Genomic DNA, 20201 nt, shown 5'->3' with positions numbered 1-20201 from the left:
TGGTGCTGTGTGACTACAGATCAACTACAACAAGGACCTTGGATTAATGACTTTAAACCTTACCTTAAAGGTAAGGACTGTACCAGAAAACCAAACATAAGTTTGATAGTGATACATTTTACTATAGAATTGAATGACACATTATACTAACATATTATTATACTAACATAAGACGATGCTGATGAAATCTTTTGAATTAATTAAAAACAAATGCAGTCTATTGGAAGCACTTTGTGAAGTCAAATAATATGCTGTATGAGGGTTTGTTCAGGTTCAGAACGGATATTTTGTGTGACAGTAAACATGATCCATCCACATCATGACTGTCCAACAGTAAAAACAACTAACGATGTTTGGAAATGTATTTTGAAAAACTATGTCTGGAGCTTTTATTGCGAAAAACTATGTAAGACAATGAGTATGTTACCTTATATTGCTTTTATTTCTGACTGTTAGATGTCTACTAAGCTGGAGTAAATTAAACCACGATTAACAAAACTGCTTCAAAAAATAATTGTAGTAAGGCATTGGAAGGGGGAGGAGAGTGAGTTTGCGGGAGAGGAGAGAATGCTGTAACACTGTCATAAATCATTTGAAAAGGTATAGCTGATTGGCTAATCCTAGTGAAAGATTTGTTGATAGGCAAATAACAGCTTGTCTTACTTCGGCACCAGCTATACATGGGCAGAGCCCAGTGGCCCTCTGAATTATGAGCGTTTGTGATACTTTCTGGGGTGTAGAGCAACCAATACTATACTGACGGGGATGGTACCATTTTGTATAGCTAACATGGTTGGCTTTGTTTAAGAACTTAATTATACAACGTTACATGAAATGGACACATATATATGACACTAACATTTTTAAAATACTATAACCTGTCTAATAACCTGAATATTAGTGGTCCAAATGATTTGAAGGAAAGAGAGGTTGAATTGGCTGGACTTTCTCAATATCCATTAAATATAATTGTTGTGTCTTCAAAATGGATCTCTCATTAGAGAGTGTTGGGCCGGCAATAGCTGAGTGGTTATTGAGCCCGTCTGGGGAGCCAGAGCCCCTGGTTGTCCTAGGTAGGATTCTAGGCCAGGCTAGCAATGTGTTGATGTGTATCCCTGAGCAAGACTCTTAACCCGAGTGCCACACAATGGCTGCTCACTGCTCCTAGTTGTTATCTACAAGTTTCCTAGGGAATTATGGGCATCACTTCCTGTCGTCAGTCTGTCCAGAATAGTCTCGCGTTACCAGACTGTTGCCTCCCACAATTTTCAAATGTTTCCGGCATACAGTCTGGGACTCGGAAGCTCTGATCATGATTAGAATATAAACCGGATGTGGAGCCTCCTCTCCATTTCCGTTTCGTCTTTACAGTCGCGCAAATTTATCCTAATATAAATACAAATCATCTAAGTATACATAGCTTGCTGCTTAGCAGAAATGGAAATTAAAAAGTAAAGTGTAAAGATATTTTAAAAGATATTTTCATGAACGGAAGTGCCAGCTTCCTCTCTCGGATTTTGGGAGTTGTGGTTCCAGACTCTATATAGCATTCAGAGATTGTGGAATAGTTGTCTGGCTACGCGAGACTAGTCCAGAATGACTGACAACAGGAAGTGATGCTCATAATTCCCTCAATGCCCCTTGGGACACTGGAAACTCGTGGATAGGGTGGGTGAAATGCAAAGGACAAATTTCACGTATGTGCAAATATACTGTGACAAATAACACCCCAACACAGTGCAAAAAACAAGGTGTCCTGCTATGTATTCCAGATGTAAAATATCTGTAATTTGAGAGAAAATACATGTGTTTATCTGCCAAAAATCTGCTATGAAACTCAAAGTTTCCTGAGCCTGCAAAGACCAGTATCGTACCAACTTAAGTATGTGTGACCCCCTGCTGGGGCTGCTGCCATAGAGAGGCATGGGTCCTATATTATTATTATTGTTGTTGACACGTCTGATGTGTGGTGGTTGATGTGCACCATCTAGGGGAACAGTATGTTGCTGGCCAGTGTTGTGCCAAATGTTGCATCCCTGTAAGAATCAGTTTCCCCAGCTTGTTGAAATAGACTGTAGATGTACTGTGTGCACTGTACTGTACGTAGAAAGTAGAAAATAGAATTATAGGATTAAAATGAGAAAATCTTGGCTGAAGGTTTTATGTGAATTTGTTATATTATTAAAGCAGCCCATTAAATAGTCACTGCTGGTGACTGTTGAATTTGTCCCCAGTGGGACAATATAGGCTATAGATTGGAATTCATGAGATGAATTTAGTTTTTTTTTTTCATAATGGGTTCATAACTGGGCCTGTAGCCAGGGCCGCTGACAGCATTCTCAGGTGAGGACTAGATTTTCAAAATCGGGCCCCCCCCCTCGATGCGCACGTGAATATATTTTTTTTTGTGATATTTAAATAGACATGTATTCCTGGAGATGCTCATTAATACTTGCACGTTTTGCATGTGTTTCTTGTATTCCATCCAGTAGACTAAAACGCACCATATAATAAGTCTGTATACGTCTGGTGATATGACACAATACCTTACATGCTCATTCTGCATGCATACAGTTGACCTAGAAAAGAGAGAGAGAGAGAGAGAGCTTATATTCAGCCTTCTTTGTGACCACATCCTGTCCTCTCATGATGCTCTCTTCTCCACAGCAGACACAGCTGTTAGCTGCAGTTTCATAACGTACCAACACGCGCAACCGTTAACTTCACCTTGTCAAAACAAGATGGCGCAGACATGCACAGCGGCTAAATTCACAGTGTCAAAACAAGATGGCGCAGAGACAAGTCGAATTGTTTGGTCTCCACACAAACAACCTTTCATTTCCTATACTAACACTGAGCATATGATAACATTAGACTGTGACAAATAAGGCGATTTTCTGGTGGTGGGCCTGAATTAGAATTCACTTAGTATTCAACTTAGTATTCACTTACTTAGTATTAAAAGGATCCCTGGCTAATAATTGCCCTCTATAACTAAAATATATATTTATAACATACCTAAAATATTTTACTTATTTTAGAAACAGTTCATTCACTCAATAGGGGCCATGCCCATCGCAAGTTGATGATGTCATGTGTCCATGTGTGGTCTAGCCCTATGTATGGAATGCATGTGCAACAAAAAAAAACATATTTAAAATATAGATTTGATGCTCACATTAACCTTATAAGTATTAAGTTGTTTTGTAGACCACACATCGGTAAATGACATCATCAACGTGCGACGGGCATTACCCCTATTGAGTGAAAGTGATTTTATTTATTTCTAAAATAAATAAAATGTTTAAGGTGTTTTTAATTTTACATTTTAGTTATAGAGGACAATTATAATGTATTAAGGCATGTGTGGCTTATTAGCCAGGGATCCTTTTAACATTATGGCCATGGCTGCATATCAGTGGGGTGTGTAACACCCATGGACATTCTCACTTTTACAATAGAGTCTGTGTTCAGCTGTCCAAAATTAAGGATATTTTGCTAAATGCAGGTATGATGACACTGATATGTTGCAACATCAGGGTTGTTTATGATTATGTTTACATGTTTAAAATTAACATAACAAACGTACTACCATGATGACTAGTACTACTACTACTACTACTACTACTACTACTACTACTACTACTGCTACTACTACTACTACTACTGCTACTACTTATAATAATAATAATAATAATAATAAATATAGCTGCTAGCAGCAATTACGTGACCAAGGAATGAAATATGGAAAACACAATATGCAATACACGCAATAAGCCATAGAGACAGAATAGATTGAACTTGAGACAAAGCAGCCCATGCAATTAACAAGTGAGTATTCTGAACAGCTGAGCAGAGTGCTGAGGGATTGTGGATATTGTAATGTATCTCTGTATTGTGTTGCTTATAATGCAGATTTCAAACTCGTATCACAAATTCTGTTATCATGACAAAAGTTGTCATGATAAACTGCTCAAAATGGCCGAAAATCTTACTGGTCAAATGTGTTCCTCATGAGTCAAGGCACATGTGTAAGCAAGTTTCATGGCTGAAAGAGGCATGATTTATGCCTGTTCAAAGTGACTGCTATAGCGCCCCACTTTGGCCAATATGAATAAGCTTTGTTTCAGCGCTATTTGGCATGCACCATACTGCAAAGTTTCGTAAAGATCTGACACTGCATTCATGTAGTTAGGGGCAGAAGAATAATTTCCATAAAACTGCAATATTCATTGGCCCCTGGAGGCTTACATTTTTCACGTACAAACTGTTTTCCAACTCGGTTTTTAGATATTGGTCCAAAGTCCATGTAAGTTTCGTGCAGATTGCTCAAAAATCTCAGGAGGAGATAGATTTTTTTTCCATATAATTCAAAATGGTGGAAGATCTAAGGGGCAGAGGTCATAGGTCAAAGTGACAAATGTTTTCCTCATAAGGAGACGCATATGTGTATTGAATTCATCATCATCATTTCTCTGAAGTTTTTCATGACCCTATGGTAGAATACTGCAGAGTTTCGTAAAAAATGACTGCACGGTTTGGCCTGGAGTGGCGGAAGAAGAAGAAAACTAAGAAAAACAAACGGGGTCCTACGCACTACGTGCTTGGCCCCCTAACTAAGAAAAACAAAAGGGGTCCTAGGCACTACGTGCTTGGTCCCCTAAATATAGCTGCAAGCAGCAATACGGGGGCCAAGAAATGCAATGTGCAATATAGAAAAAGCAATATTCAATATGCGCAATAAGCCGTATAGAAACATAATAGACTGAACTTGAGAGAAAGAAGACCATGCAATTAACAAATGAGCATTGGAAACAGCTGAGCAGAGTTATTTGTAGATATTAAAATGTCTTTATTATGTTGCCTACAATGGCAGATTTGAGATTTCAAACTGTTTCAAGACAAAAGTTTGCCAAATGTTTTACTTCATCTACACAACATGGACAGATCGTAGTGTTCTAATTAGGCTATAGTCTTTCATCACAATTGCCATTGACAGTCGGTTTAGCCATGGCCTGGATTCAAACATGTGACCTTCTGTTTCCCAGGCGTTCTTTCTACCCATTCAACTTCATTAAACTTTAATATTCATTGGCCCCTGGAGGCTTAATTTTTTTCACATAAAAATATTGCAGTACGATGTTTTTTCGATATTGGTCCAACGTTCGCATGAAAGTTTCGTGCAGATTGCTCAAAAATCCCAGGAGAGATAATTCAAAATGGTGTGTAGATCTGAGGTCACAGTTGTTCGGCATGAGGAGACACATGTGTATTGAAGTTTCATGGCTGTAGCTCAAACAGGGTATGAGTTATACCTGTTCAAAGTTAGCATTTTCAATTGAGTGCTATAGTGCCACCCTTTGACAAATGACTGTGAGTTTCATTTCTTGGCCGTTTTCCATGACCCTCTACCAGTATGCCGAGTTTCGTAAAAAGCTAAATAATAATAATCAAACCAACCAAAACAAAAGGCGACCTACGCACTACTTGCTTGGCGCCCTAATAATAATAAAACGAACAAAAACAAAAGGGTGCCGCATTGCGTGCTTGGCCAACTAATAATAATACTAATAATAGATTACTGTGACTTATTTTATTGTTTTGCAGTTCAAACAACAGCTGTAGACAGGATGTCTAGGGGAACCTCAGCTTCCATCAGAGGTGAGTTCTATTAAAACACATGAAACCAAGGAACTGCTAATGGTTTAGTCAAATCTCTGATCTTTATGAATATTATATGTATTTCTCCAACCAGGGAAGAAGAGCGGCCCGCCAAAACTGAGAATTGTTCTTATCGGGGGAAGACATGCAGGTGCAGTCAGTGGAAAGAGCTTAGTAGGAAACATCATCCTGGGCAGACATGTTTTTAAAACAAACAGAAGAACATCTAAGAGTGTCATGAGACAAGAATTAGTGTCAGGGAGAAAGATTACTGTGGTTGACACTCCAGGATGGATATCTCATTATCCCCTAGATCTTACCCCATCACTGACTCAGTTAGAAATCCAACAGAGTGTGTATCTGTGTCCTCCAGCACCCAATGTCTTTGTCCTAGTGATGAGATTGGACATCCCATATGTAGGAACAGGAATGTCAGCAGAGGAGCATATGAGATTTCTCTTCAGTGACCGAGTGTGGAGGCACACTATTGTGGTGTTCACTGTAGCTGATAAAAACAACATGAGACCTGATCTCATTAGCTCTAGCTGTGAATTAAGATATCTCACTGAGAAATGTGAAGGCCGCTTCCATGTTCTTAACATTAGTGACAGAGGAGATGGGAGCCAGGTCACAGAGCTGCTGGAGAAGATAGAGCAGATGGTGGCTAGTAATCGTTGTCTCTATAAGACAGAAAAACAAGTCTCAGAGGAACTGAAGAAGAAGAAGAAAACTATCAGAAGAAGAGCAGAACAAAGGAGGGCGCACAAACAAACAAGAAGAATTCCAAAACATATTGGTATGTTTTGTTTTACTTTAATAACAATAATAATGATAATAATGAACGGGCCCTCAAACCTCTGCCCACGTTAGGGGCAAATATCGACCAATCAAAACAGGCAGCAGAGCCAAGTAACTCTAGTGAAGGACAAGGATTTTCAAGCAAGTCCAGTGTGGGAACTCATGACTCTGTACGACAAACTGTTCAAAAGTTATGGCAAAATATAGAAACTATGAAATATTGACCAATCAGAATAGGGGGCGGGGCTAATTAACTCAAATGAAGGACAAGGACTCAACCGAATCAATTGACCACTTTTTTCACCACTTTGTTAAAGTGACAATTTGCAAAATTTTAACAATATTGCAAGATTCTGATATGAGGAGATAATACTAATACTGCAAATAAAAATTATAGGTTTGCTGCCAAATATTGTATTTGTTTAAACATGCTAACGCTGGTGTCCCTATTTTTGGGCACATTGTTGTTGTTGTTTTTGTTTTCAATTAAGTATGTTTTAAGTATATTTGAAGTGGTTAGCTACAATGTTTTAAACCTAAACTTTTTTTATATGACACAAGCTCACAATTTGGCGTGTTGGAAATCAATGTGAGGTTAGATAGCTATTTTCACAATACAAAATAAAATAAAACTGAAACTTGAAAATGTGGTTAAATAGTAAACAATATTTTCTCTGACAGGATTGACTGACCTCAGGGTTCTGTTGTTGGGAAGGCGTTGGTCTGGGAAGAGTTCAGCAGGAAACATCATTCTGAGAGGAAATGTTTTTCAAACTGAACAGAGGTCAGTGCAGAGTGAGGTAAGACACGGTGAAGTAGCAGGGAGACATGTGACCGTGGTGGACTCACCAGGCTGGTACTACAACAGTCCACTACAGGACACATCAGAGATGGACAAACTGGAGATCCAGTACAGTGTGTGTCTCTGTCCTCCTGGACCACATGCTGTTCTTCTGATTGTTCCTCTTTATGCAGCATTCACCAAAGCACAGAGAGTAGCAGTAGAGGAACACATGACACTTCTGACACAGAAGGTGTGGAGTCACACTATAGTACTGTTCACTTATGGAGACCAACTGGGAGACACAAGCATTGAGCAGCACATTGAGGCTGAAGGGGAAGACCTCCGCTGGCTTGTTGACACATGTGGGAACAGATATCATGTCTTCAACAATAAGAATAGAGACACTCAGGTCACAGAGCTGCTGGAGAAAATAGAGGAGATGGTGTCAGGAAACAGAGGTGGACACTATGAATTTGATGGAGATGTTTGTGAAAAGATATCAGAGAGGAAGAGGAACATTGAGGGACATGTCCTGAAAGAAGCATCACCACTGAACACAAGTAAAGCAGCTGCTCAAATTATATGATATAATCTCAATGTTGGGACATTTTTATATATCGTTGCTGTCAAACAGAAACATTGTATCTCCATTATTTCAACCTTTTATTGTTCTTTTTAAATTAATCTCCTACTTTCTCGTATAGTACAAGAGTATCAAAATTGGTAGGTGGTCTTACGGCTGTAATTGCTGAAGCCCTACCCCCTCTGCTTTCCTATTTGCTGGGGTTTAAACAGCCATAACTCCAGTTGACAGCATGTTACTGGCTCCAAACTTGGTCCCACAGACTTTCCAGTTTTATAAAAAATGTACCACTTCCAGTTCCCCCCTCTTACTTCTGGTTTGTCGGAATTGCGTTGAACTTCACACACACTCTCTGAGGGGTGTGGAGTTCAATGGCGCAACCAGGAAGTCACCAAGGTATGACAGTGGACCTGGGTGCTGCAATGTTTATCACTTGAAATGGCCATACTTCGGTAACCATTGCTCTTATCAGTGCATCACAGGACTAGGTTTGAAGGCCATGTAGCGGCCTGAACATTTTGTTATGCTAAATGAGCAATGCATTAGTTCTACTGTTCTGTGATCAGTTCAGTCAGAATTGTTAATTAATAATTCATATAACTCAATCTCTGAATCCAGGTCCTAAATATTTCAATCAGTGTTAAGTCAACTAATGTAGAGTTTGTGTCTGTCAGGAGAACATCTGAGGCTACCAGATGTGAGGCTGATGTTGGTTGGTGGAGAGCAGGAGCAGAGGAGCAGAGCTGGAGGTATCATACTGCAGCAGGATGTGTTCAGGCGAACTCCATTGAAGGTGAGTAATATTATATGAATGTGGTGTCATAATGAATGACCTCAAACAGTAAACAGTAAAGAGATCTAGGGCCCTATAAAGGGCCAGACTGGCTAAACCCACTCATTTGGGATTTAGGACCGTGCAAAAGTTGCTATTTTGAGACACCTGCCTTACCCGCAAAACACCCGCACTACCCGTTACATTATGCAAAGGTGTGTTTTGGGCGTTACAATAATAAAACCAATCACCGTGCCAGATGCCATTGAGAAGAGTCAGAAGACTGCGCAGGCCATTATCCCCAATCCAATATATACTCTCCTCTCTCCCTCTCTGCCAGTGTTGCCAGGTCTGCTTATTATAAGCCACATTGGGCTTGTTTTTCTGTAAAGGTGCTTGTAAATAATGGTAGAATGATTGTGAGCTTGTAGATCGGATATTTTCAATAGCCAGCATATACACATTGTTTAATGGCAGACATAGGTTTGAAGTGCTCATGTGGCCTATTATAGTCGCCTCTTTTGGGATTGTTTTCATAGACCTGTTTGCTTATTCCTCTCGCAAATTATGGCAACACAGCTCTTCAGCTCTGCAGCCGCACCATGGGGATTCAACATGGAAAACATGCACCCGACCTTTGGTTTCTAAGCTTTAGCCTTTGATTGCCTTTCAAACCACAGTTGATAGACATACGTATCACCTACATGTTACTGATTAGAAGGAATTTTATATTTTTGTTATCAGTGCATTATTTCCTGCGTTAAAACTGGCGTGTGTAATTTGGAGAGCATTGCATTGCGCGACGCACAAATTGTCTACTTTGAATAGACTATCTTATATAAACACAATTGACACAAGGAATTGACACGCTCACTTCTGCTGATTATAGGAAAATTATAATCACAGAGATTTGGGTCGCGGGTGTGGGTATAGCAGTGGCAAAAATAGGGGCCCATGTGACCAATGAACTGTCAGTGTTCGTATTTGTCCATTCCAATAGACCAATTATTTGTTTACTAACATTGAGCCTGGACGCACAGGTGATTGTTTCACGCAATCAATTCCCAACCTGTTTCGGGGTGCACTGGTTTCAGCACACCCCAACCCCCTCTTGTGTGTGTTGGCTAGTGAGACGCGTCCTAACGAGACCTGATATAATGGGTTTCGTTGCGCGCATACTGGCTGCACGCAGCCAGTGTGACGTCGTCTGTTAAGGGGTCTATTGGCTACGATTGGCTTTCAAAGTTTGGGGGAGGGGCTTGTTTTGCTGTGTTTGCTTTGCGACCACTCGCCATGGCTGCTTCGATGGTTTTGAGTCGATACCAACTCCTTATTGAGGACAGAATAGAATGAATGTTTTGATTATTATTACTAACATACAGTAAACGTCATATTCAATTCCAGGAGTTTAAAACCCAGTCCAAAATGACAGTATGTGTCAAACAACAGAGACAAGTTGCTAGAAGAAATGTGACTGTGGTGAACTGTCCAGACGGGTCGACTACACCTCCACCAGAGATCAAAGACGTCCTTCTACACGGTGTGGCTCTGTGTTCTCCTGGAGCTCATGCTGTCCTTTTGACTGTTGATGTCAGGTCCAGTTTCTCTGAAGCTGACAGGAGATCAGTGAAGGAACTCATGGAGCTGCTGGGGGACAGAGTCTGGACACACACTCTGGTTCTGTTCACATGGGGACAGTGGCTGGGGGAGAGATGTGTTGAGGAGTACATAGAGTCTGAAGGAGAACCTCTGAGGTGGCTCCTGGAGAAATGTCGCTACAGATACCATGTTCTAGATTGCTTCAAGTGGGACATTTCAGAAGTAACAGAGCTGATGGAGAAAATTGAAGACGTGGTGATGATGAATCAATGTGAGATCGAGTTCACTATTAGTATTAGTAGTAGTAATAATAATAATAATAATAATAATAATATAATTATTATTGTATCATTATCATTGTAAATGTCTTGCTGTCTTCTGTTGCAGTGAGTGGTGAAACATCTTCTGAGACAGGCAGTTTATACAGATGGTCACCTCACAAGAAGGTCTCTGATTGGTTGCGGAACAAACATCCTCGACCAATAGCATCCACTTCAGGATATGGAACCATGAGTGAAGTTCTTACCCAGACAGACACTGTGATAAGTGTGAGAAATTAAGATCTTTCATATAAATTAAACTATAGTTTAGGAAAATATGTGCAACTTTGTCTTAGTGCAGATGCACATATTCATATGTAGGCTAATGTTGAGTACAACTCTAAATGTACATAATTTCATATGTAATTAATTACTAAGTTGTTATTCAAGTAGGTCTCCTATATCTGTCCCTATACAGAGAGAGGAGATGACATTTGAGAAGAAAGAAAACATACAAAATTCCCCAAAATATAGATCATGACATCACATTTTTCAGGTTTAAATAATAATTTTGGCTTTTCAAAAACAAGGTCTGTAAAGTGAAAATCCTCTTTTAAAACGAGTCAACTCTTTTAACAATCTCCGTTCAATCTTTGTTCATGTAATCTTCCACCATACATGATCATTGTCCGAACTTTGATTATTTTATATTTTTATTTATGCAGTTTGTTGGTCATGGGTGCCTCGCACTCACTGCACCCTGTATGTCCATAAAAGACAGATATCTATCAATGGACATCTTAAATGCGTTAACCGATTTACCAATATTTCAGAAACACTTGAACTGGGATAATAGTTACTTAAAAGATGCTGTAGTATTCAGAATTCTTATTTCTTATACTGGCTGACTCTGGCTGAAAGTTGTGTTTTATGATTTCCCCTCATGGTTCTTAGGATTTGTCTATTAAGAGCTCATCAGAGGAAGAGGAGGTAGAGGAGGAAGATGATTCTGGTGAGAGACATTGGCCATATCTCCCTTTTACACTTTAAGTCTCCAAGCTGCCTCTGATCCACTGTCTTTACTCTCTACAGAAGCCTTGATAGAGATGATGAAGATGATGAAGATAGAAAGTGGAGACAAAGGTAAGAAAAACAAACAAACAAACAAACAAACAATATACAATAAACCTGATGTATATACAAAATGAACAATTGCACATAACTAAATGTTTTCTCTTTAATGTCTATGCAGAGCTCAAGAAACCTGCTGATAATGGTAGGTGAGAGATAAATGAATGAATGAGTCTAAATCCACACCTGGACAAACTCTGGAACACATCACCTCTCTCAGAATTCAGAATGTTGTTCCTTTTCCTATCATGATAACATTTGACTTGATGACTCTTACATTCTATCCCCTGATCCTGAAGTTTTCAATGGAAAATATCCAATATCAACAATATCTTGGATGTGTAACTATTGTTTTTGTCCCTCCAGATGAGGTTTACTTAAGATCATGCTGTGAAAAATGCCAACATGTCCAGCAGGTCAGTTTGTCCAATGCAGATATCCTTCAACATATACTTTACGTATGTATGACTGTTCTTGATCCTAAATGATCACCTGTGTGTGTGTGTGTGTGTGTGTGTGTGTGTGTGTGTGTGTGTGTGTGTGTGTGTGTGTGTGTGTGTGTGTGTGTGTGTGTGTGTGTGTGTGTGTGTGTGTTTGCTTGGTAGAGCTACGGCAAGAAGATCACTCCTAAGAAGCTCTCCAGAGGATGCTTGCAGTGAGTCTGGACATCACTTTGACATCATCTGCCCATCTAGTTTAATTATATTCTTCTTATTCCTTATAAGGCTTTGATGTTGGTTTCTGTGTGTGCATGTGTACGTGCGTGTATGTGCACTCTTTAGGGCTCAGCTGGAGGGTGAGGGGACATTTGAGTGTGCATTAACAGGCTTGATATTTGAGGCGACTAAGCGAGTTCTGGTGGGTTACTCCATCCTGTCCTGGTCCACATTGAGCAAGTTCGTCCAGAACCCTTGGATGATCGCTGGTCCCATATTCAACGTACAGACAGTCAACAAGGATGCGTCTGCCCTCAAGTCCATCCAGCTCCCCCACTCCCTGTGCCTGACTGGTGAGAATTTCTGGCTCTGACATATCGTTCCTCCCCGGAATCAGTCTGGACTTCGGCCCATAGGGAGCGAGTATGAGAAATCAGAAAATGATCGGGCCAATCAGTGACTGCGTTTCAACTGCTGTCCGTACAACAGTGAAAAGCATCAAAATCATTTTCTGATTTCTCATACTTGCTCCCTATGGGCCGAAGTCCAGACTGATACCGGGGAGGAATGTGAGATCATTGTGCCTTAAGCCTTGATGTCCTAAGCCAATCAGAATGCTTGTTACATTCCAAATTGACTTAGGCAGAAATGATTTTGAGCAAGCATTCAAACCTTAAAAATATGAGTTAGGCAATTATGCTATGAAGCTAATGATATTTGTTATTGACTGTACAGCTAAACATCTTCTATGTCTAATAATATATTTTTCAATATGGCGAATCCAAATAACACTATCCTACAGTGATATTTCTGTTACACTATTGTCTGTCTTCAGCCTTTCCGGGCTTCCATGCATTTTGTTCTGTCTCTATAAAACCATTCCTCTATCCTTCCTTCCCATTATCTTCACCCAGGCCAGGAAGAAGAGAAGGTATTTGGTGTCCTACACGTCACTGGCAAGAATCCTGTCATTGAGAGGGTCCAGTACTCTGGTAGTCATCTAAAGTGGCCGGTGTCCTCCCTGTCACCCGTGGGTGCCATCGCCCTGGACGCACAGCAGGGTAAACACCACGGAGCAGTGCTGGTCTACGAGGATCTGGGGAGTAGTATCGACACTCACTGTTTCCGCATCTATCTTTCCAGCTGCAACTCATCAGATATTAAAGTGAGGAGGCCACAAAGATGGAGAGTTTTTGTATAATGATAATCACGTGAAACCTTCTCGTTTGTTGTTTGTTTGTTTGTTTTAATAATAAACCTTCAGAGCTCTTGAAGGATAAATAAGGATATACACAATTGCATTTAACGTTTTATTAATCCCATTGCAATGATACCATGGTAAAGTTATTTCCATTAATTTTAATTAACTTCACTCCACCTTTTTCTTTTATACCACCAGAGATTGCCTCGTGTAGAACCACCAAAATAATTTAGATTAAGAATGCCTCAATATGAGCTGTTTTGGATACATGCATTGAACACAATGTTGAGCTGTCAGAGCACTAAATGAGGACATGGGCAGACAAAAAAAATCCCCCCTGTCAGGTGATAAGAAGCAGCCTGCTCACTCCTCATGCATTGAAGGAAGCATGAGCTCAGTTCGGGGCTGTCCCCAGGCTGGCAGAGGGAGAGTAGTGCCCAGGATTACAGCTTATGATTACAGCGTATGCAATTGGCACTGGGTGACAAAATGGGTTACAAAAATGGGTATATAAATCATTTTAATATATGGGTATATTGAATACATTTTCTATAATATTATTATTTATTCTCTTACTTTATATATTGTTACGTTTAGAATGTAGCACAATCTTTTGCGGAACAAGTCCCAACAACATTTCGCTGCTTGTACTTTTATAAGTTAGTGACAGATAAAACCTTCTCGATTCTTAACTACATGCTTTAATTATTTTGATTAGATTTTAATAATCCTAGTGATCAATGACCAAGCTGTCATCAATATTTAGATAACTATTTATAATTTTTTCATATATTATTGTTTCCGCCAGGCTGGACGGCCAGAGGAGAGAGGCTATATTTTCGGTCCTGTGTGTCCGTCCATCCGTCCATCAATGTGTCAGTCAGTCAGTGTGCCTGTGAACAGATAATCTATGGCATAGTTAGTTGGATTCCTTGGCTCATGATGCAACTCCCCATAGGCTATGCCCTATTCCGCCTCACAAGATTTTCCACCATTTTGCGTTTTCTTAAAAACACACTTTTTGCTACTATTATTATATTATTGTCAATCTAACTTCTAATTGGAAGGAAGTGACTGCCTTTTTGTCTTCCCTCCTTCTCTCCTATTATTCATCACCTTGTCCACCTGTTGTCCTTGTGCGTGGCAGGACATCAAGAAGAAGGTAAAGAAGGGACGTTTCAACCGGGTTGACAAGAATCCTCTCTGTCTACTGGTAGATGGGGAGTACAACCTGATGAGTGAGCCAAGAGGAGAAATTCATCCTGAGGTGTGTTTTTGTGTAGATAGGTGCAGCTATGATTCATGAACATGTTGTGTGTATTTATGAATGTGTGATATAAGTTAATTATTAATGTTATTTGTCTGTGCAGTACTTGCCATTCACTCTGGCACCAACTCCGATCAGAGGCTTCTTTGAAGCATACTATGAGCAGCCACCTCCATTCACATTTAATCTTAAAGTGAGTGGTACTGATGTTACTGCATGGAACGCAATCATTCGACAAGGTAGGTACCTATTATGTACACATAATAATGTTTATGAATGAACTTTGCAGTGTGCAGTATTTCTGAATGCCTATTCTTCTTGTCAGGTGACTTGGTGGTTGTCACAGAGATAAAGCCAAGCAAACTACAAGTACTTGGTCGGACTCAGCCAGGCCCAAGCAAAAGGAAAATGTGTAAGTGTGATCGGTTTGACTTACAATATAATAATTATTATTATTAGATTTAATTTGTGAGATTTTCAGTATTGTACAACCAGAGAGTAATTTCCATCTCTCTTACAGACATATCTGATACACCAGGTGAAGCAATCACTAGTAAGAGACAGTTTCTCCTAAATGAGCCAGGTAATGTCATGAGATAACATTTTAAAAAAGAGCAATCCATGGTGCCAAAAGTGAACCTTGTTTCTTGATTTGCAACTGATTTACTGGCGGTGACAAATGGGCAAAAGAACACCAGCAAAATAGCAGAGAACTAATTTCAGAGCAGAGAACTTATTCAGTCATCATTGGCATGGCATCTGATTTAGTTCACTGAATATTGTGTTTTCTTCACATCATGAACATGAGAGTCATTTCTTTTACAGTATCAACTGATTATTGTTTTCTCTCAAATCCATCAGGTGTGAAAGAACCCCAGATTAGCCAGACAACAGGTAAGACCATAACTTGTCATTGACCTGTATATTTAACCCTGAAATCAAGCTAAGAACAGAATAATTAAATGGATAATGAGATAATTAAACTTGAACAAGTTCAGTCTGTACATTTCTGAGGGCAGAAGTCAAGTAATAATTTTCAATCTTTTTTTCTTTTTTCACAGACATGAAAGCTGAATTTGTGGAGAAGAACAGGAGTGCGCTAGTTCAGCGTGTCACAGAGGTTCTGAGCATAGCAGATGATCTTCTTCAAAAGCGCATTTTCGCAAATGAAACCTACAGCAAAATCAAGGAAGCAAAGACCAGTGCAGAACAAATGAGAATCCTGCTTGATGTTACATGTAAAAAGGGAAAAAGAGCGATGTCAGCATTCTATGATTCTCTGCAACAGCATGAATCGTTTCTTTTGGAAGATATGGGTAAGAACCGACAACTTCAAATTACGCTTTTAGTCCAGTCTGTTGGAGTCGTGTGTGACTTGCTTTTTCTGTTTGTTGGTTTTCAAATTCCAGAAGAAGATCAGGGCACATAATCCTGCTGCATTATCCCAGTGATAGCTGAAAACCTGTCTGACCTTGAAAATCCCAGACACGTCCATACAACCGGATGGCTTCTCTATGAAACAACTACAGTAGAACACTTTTGTGAAACAACAGGTGCATGTTGGCAGTGACTGCAAACAGACTGGTTTTATCAACACCACAACTTCACTCACGGTTCTATGCTCTGAGTGTGATTCAGGACTAGCAGAACATGCACAGAACCGTGTAGGCCTCACTCACACATAGACGTGAAGCAATCATGCCTTATTGGTGACTGATCATAATGCTTTTCGGGAAATGGGCAGTTCTGCGAGATGCTCAAACGGACGTACTGTAGATGTCAGCTGTGTATAGTCTTTTCGCAGCGCTGCTTTGTGCAGTTATCGAGGAGTGATCGCAATTGCTGCTGCTTGGTGGTGACACAAAAAAGATGTCTAGTAGACGAGAAAGGGCTTTGGCGTTGGTGTTGTTTGTGGCCGAGGAGAAAGAGAAAGAGGGAGAAGGAGCAGATCTACAAGCTCACAATGTGTCGCATCGCGACACATTGTGAGCTTGTAGATCTGCTATTTTCAAATGGATGAAATGTTTTCAAGTAATTGTATTGGAATAAAAAGTAGGTACAATATTTGCCTCTGAGATGTAGTGGAGTAAAAGTAAAAGTGCTGAAAATTGGAAATCCAGTTAAGTGAAAAACACCTCAAGTAAATGTTGGCTACCCAAAATGATTGGATATAGAGGTTTTGGACCAATCTGTGGCAATTGTAGAAATATTACACCTTAATTAAAGAATGTTGTAGTCATGTATACTTTACATTGTAAAGTATACGTGACTACGACCCTTTCATTGCGTTGATCAATTATGCCATAGAATCTCCAGGCCAGTGCGTGGCTGCACTCGCCAGTGCGTAATATGGCATTCATATTATTAACTTTATAACCTACCAAAGCATTATGGTTTAAAGTAATTCATTTATAATGCCACATCCTTTATGTGTAAAGCCCTGACGTTGTTTCTTTTATATTTTTGGTCCGTGGTCGGGTAACTTTAATAACGCACAGGGTCAGGGCTCATCAATTCATTCCGGTGATGCCTTATTTTTATTTTGTGTTAATTTGGGGGCCGGAGATTCACAAATGTGAAGCTCATTTTCGGAAAGTGGGAAAAAAAAACTATGCATGCAAATTTATGCATGTTTATTTTCATCCTCTAATCTGTATTGTATCTCTTATGTGGATGATGTGTGTGTGTGTGTGTGTGTGTGTGTGTGTGTGTGTGTGTGTGTGTGTGTGTGTGTGTGTGTGTGTGTGTGTGTGTGTGTGTGTGTGTGTGTGTGTGTGTGTGTGAGAGCACGCATGCATGTGTAGCCCCCACAGTCAAATTAGCCAAGAAGCTGCGTGAAACAGACCTGCCAATCGGGCTCAGCCCTATTGGCATGACTGGTAACACGTCAGACTGGCGAGTGGGAGCCTTGGGTTCAATCCCAGCTCACTGCGTTCCACTACACATGCGTCACTGCATTCCCTGTAGTTCAACTGTCAGGCTCCTCTCCTGTGGAACCATCTTCGAGGTTTGGTCCAGGAGACAGACACCCTAAGTTTAAGAGCAGGCTTAAAACATTCCTTCCATTTGGGGAACAACAGCACCATCATCATCCATAGTCTCTAATGCCATCAAAGACAGTGCAGTGCCACGTTTGATTACCTCATTAACAAATGAGTGCCTGGTGAAACATGTTCAACAATTCTTATGAACGTGTTGTGTGGTGAAGTAAGTAAGTACATTTTATTTGTATGGCACTTCTCACAGAGAGAACTCACAAAGTGGTTTACATACAAACAGAAATAAAAACACAGCATGAAACATTCGAATGATTAAAAACAACAAAAACAACGCAGGCTCACTCCCATTGCCTTCTTGGGAGTGAGACTGTGTTGCAAAAGCAAATATTGTAATTGTAATATGTAGATTTGTATTATTATTATTACATGTGTAATAATAAACCTGTGTATCCATGTTTCATGTGTGACAGATGTACTTTCCGGGGCCTCTGTGAGCCAGCAGGTGGTTGTTGCGCTCTCTGCTTTTGGCAAACATCCATATGTTACATGTGTGACAGATGTACTTTTCGGGGCCTCTGTGAGCTCAGCAGGTGGCGGTTGCACTCTCTGCTTTTGGCAAACACCTCTGGACTGTCAGAACATTCATAGGGCTTAAAATGACAAAACATAGAGCCCTATATACATTTCGGCCATTTGAAAATAGCCGATTTACAAGCTCACAATGCGTCGTGTTGCGACGCATTGTGAGCTTGTATCTACTATTTTCAAAAGATTTTTTTTTTTAACTTGGGACATTCTGCATAACGAGTACTTTTACTTTTGGTACTTTAAGTACACTAGTCCATAGCCGGTGAAGTGCGCAGGCGAAAGTAGTTGCAAACGTGGGGTTATGCCGCGTCGCGTCCCGTCCCGTTAAATGTCAACTTCCTCCCCCTTCTGAAACTCTCACCTGTCATGTCAATACAGGGAACTGAAACCATAGACGGATTAAAGTGGAAATGGGCCCTGTGCACAAAATCGCAACGAACCCCCCCCCCCCTTTTTTTGCGGTTATTGCGGTTATATTGGGCGTTTTGGGGCGTTTTTTGGTTACTTTATTTCGGTTTTAGGGTTAGGGTTAGGGTATATATATATATATATTATATATATTATATATATTTTTTTAAAAGCCTATTAAATCCAAGGCCCCCCATTGGCTCAGGGCCCTGTGCACGTGCACACTTTGCCCAAGCCATAATCCGTCCCTGACTGAAACTAATGTCTTCAGCCACTTTTTTGCATAATTATTTTGATTATTTTAGAGCAACGGTACTTTTCCACCTCAAGTATCATGCTTGTTCTGCCCTCTAATGGCAAGTGTTGCCAGAGCCACCTACTGGCCCTTCAATTTATTTTATACAACAGGTGTACTGTATTGTCCTGATTAGGAGAAGCACACAGGTGTAAATGTGCTCTTCATTATACGTGTGCTCTGATATTCCTCTTTTCATCATCTCTTGTTGAGCTGTCAACAGGCTTTGTCTGTAAGTGGCATCTGTTCCTTTTCTTCTGACAGGAGAATGTAGTTTCTGATTTGTGTATTTCATGCATAATTGATTTATTTTACATTCTCTGTGTGTAGATTACCTCAGTGTGTTCACCTGCTTGTTTGTTTGTTTGTTTGTTGTTAGTTACAGCCTGTCTTTTTCTTTCTTTTTCATAGTTTTACTCCATTTCCTGAAGTACAAGTGTGACAATAAAACACAGGATGCTATTTCCTGACTCCCATGTCATTTTTTAAAGGAGTTTGGCTGACTGTCTAACTATGTACACTAATGTACACATAGCGAGGACAGTACAATGCTTCATGCATCGCAAGACTTAGTGATATATTCAAACCTTATAGAAGGCCTTGTTTAACCATTTGCCAACCCATTATCATCAGGGTATGCAGTGGTGTAAGTACATTTACTCAAGTTCTGTACTTAAGTACAATTTTTGGGTATTTTTTTACTTTACTGGAGTATTTTCAATATGCAGTACTTTCACTTCTACTCCACTGCATCTCAGAGGCAAATATTGTACTTTTACTCCATTACAATCATATGAAAACTTTAGTTATTAGTTACTTAGAAATATTTTGAATATACATATTCATATACATTAACCACTTCAACCCTATAGTGCAGTGGTTCTCAACATGTGGGCCCCACATGATTTTTGGGGGTCCCCAGATAACAGTGAAGTGACAATCTAAGGACTTTTACGACCTTTTTAATACCTACAAAAAGAGAAAGAAATAAGACTACTGCTGCATCAAAAGTAATCAACAAACTACACAAAAACTGGTCAAATATTGGCCAAATTGTCAAGTAATATAAGAAATAGGCAAAAAGTCTGAAAATAGCCGATCTGCAAGCTCACAACGCCTCGCGTTGCGAGGCGTTGTGAGCTTGTAGATCTGCTATTTTCACAATACTGTATGTATCTGTGGAACCGAGTCAAACAAGT

The 20201-nt window shown here is 39.9% G+C and overlaps 1 protein-coding gene across 2 annotated transcripts; it reads left to right on the top strand.

Annotated features, from left to right (window-relative positions):
* The first annotated feature begins 2269 nt into the window (after positions 1 to 2269).
* LOC311060494 (uncharacterized protein) lies at positions 2270 to 16889 on the top strand. 2 transcript variants are annotated; one of them, XM_084078689.1, is made up of 21 exons: positions 2270 to 2343; positions 5608 to 5661; positions 5756 to 6457; positions 7141 to 7803; positions 8501 to 8619; positions 10003 to 10468; positions 10585 to 10745; positions 11412 to 11469; positions 11550 to 11600; positions 11710 to 11733; positions 11955 to 12004; positions 12194 to 12243; positions 12371 to 12597; positions 13159 to 13409; positions 14593 to 14712; positions 14816 to 14951; positions 15038 to 15124; positions 15233 to 15295; positions 15574 to 15606; positions 15783 to 16028; positions 16122 to 16889. In XM_084078689.1, exons 2-21 carry the CDS (start codon positions 5631 to 5633, stop codon positions 16139 to 16141), a joined length of 3558 nt encoding a protein of 1185 aa, XP_083934815.1. In that variant the 5' UTR covers positions 2270 to 2343; positions 5608 to 5630; the 3' UTR covers positions 16142 to 16889. The 2 variants fall into 2 exon arrangements, with proteins under 2 accessions (XP_083934815.1, XP_083934814.1); XM_084078688.1 differs by having other exon boundaries at positions 15774 to 16028.
* Positions 16890 to 20201: the final 3312 nt, after the last annotated feature.

This window comes from Gymnoscopelus microlampas, assembly GCF_963454915.1.
Source record: "Gymnoscopelus microlampas genome assembly, chromosome: 14".
In the NCBI taxonomy this organism is placed as follows: Eukaryota; Metazoa; Chordata; class Actinopteri; order Myctophiformes; family Myctophidae; genus Gymnoscopelus; species Gymnoscopelus microlampas.
The sequence above is the reverse complement of the archived record's forward strand: the minus strand, read 5'-3'. Positions and strand labels throughout refer to the sequence as shown.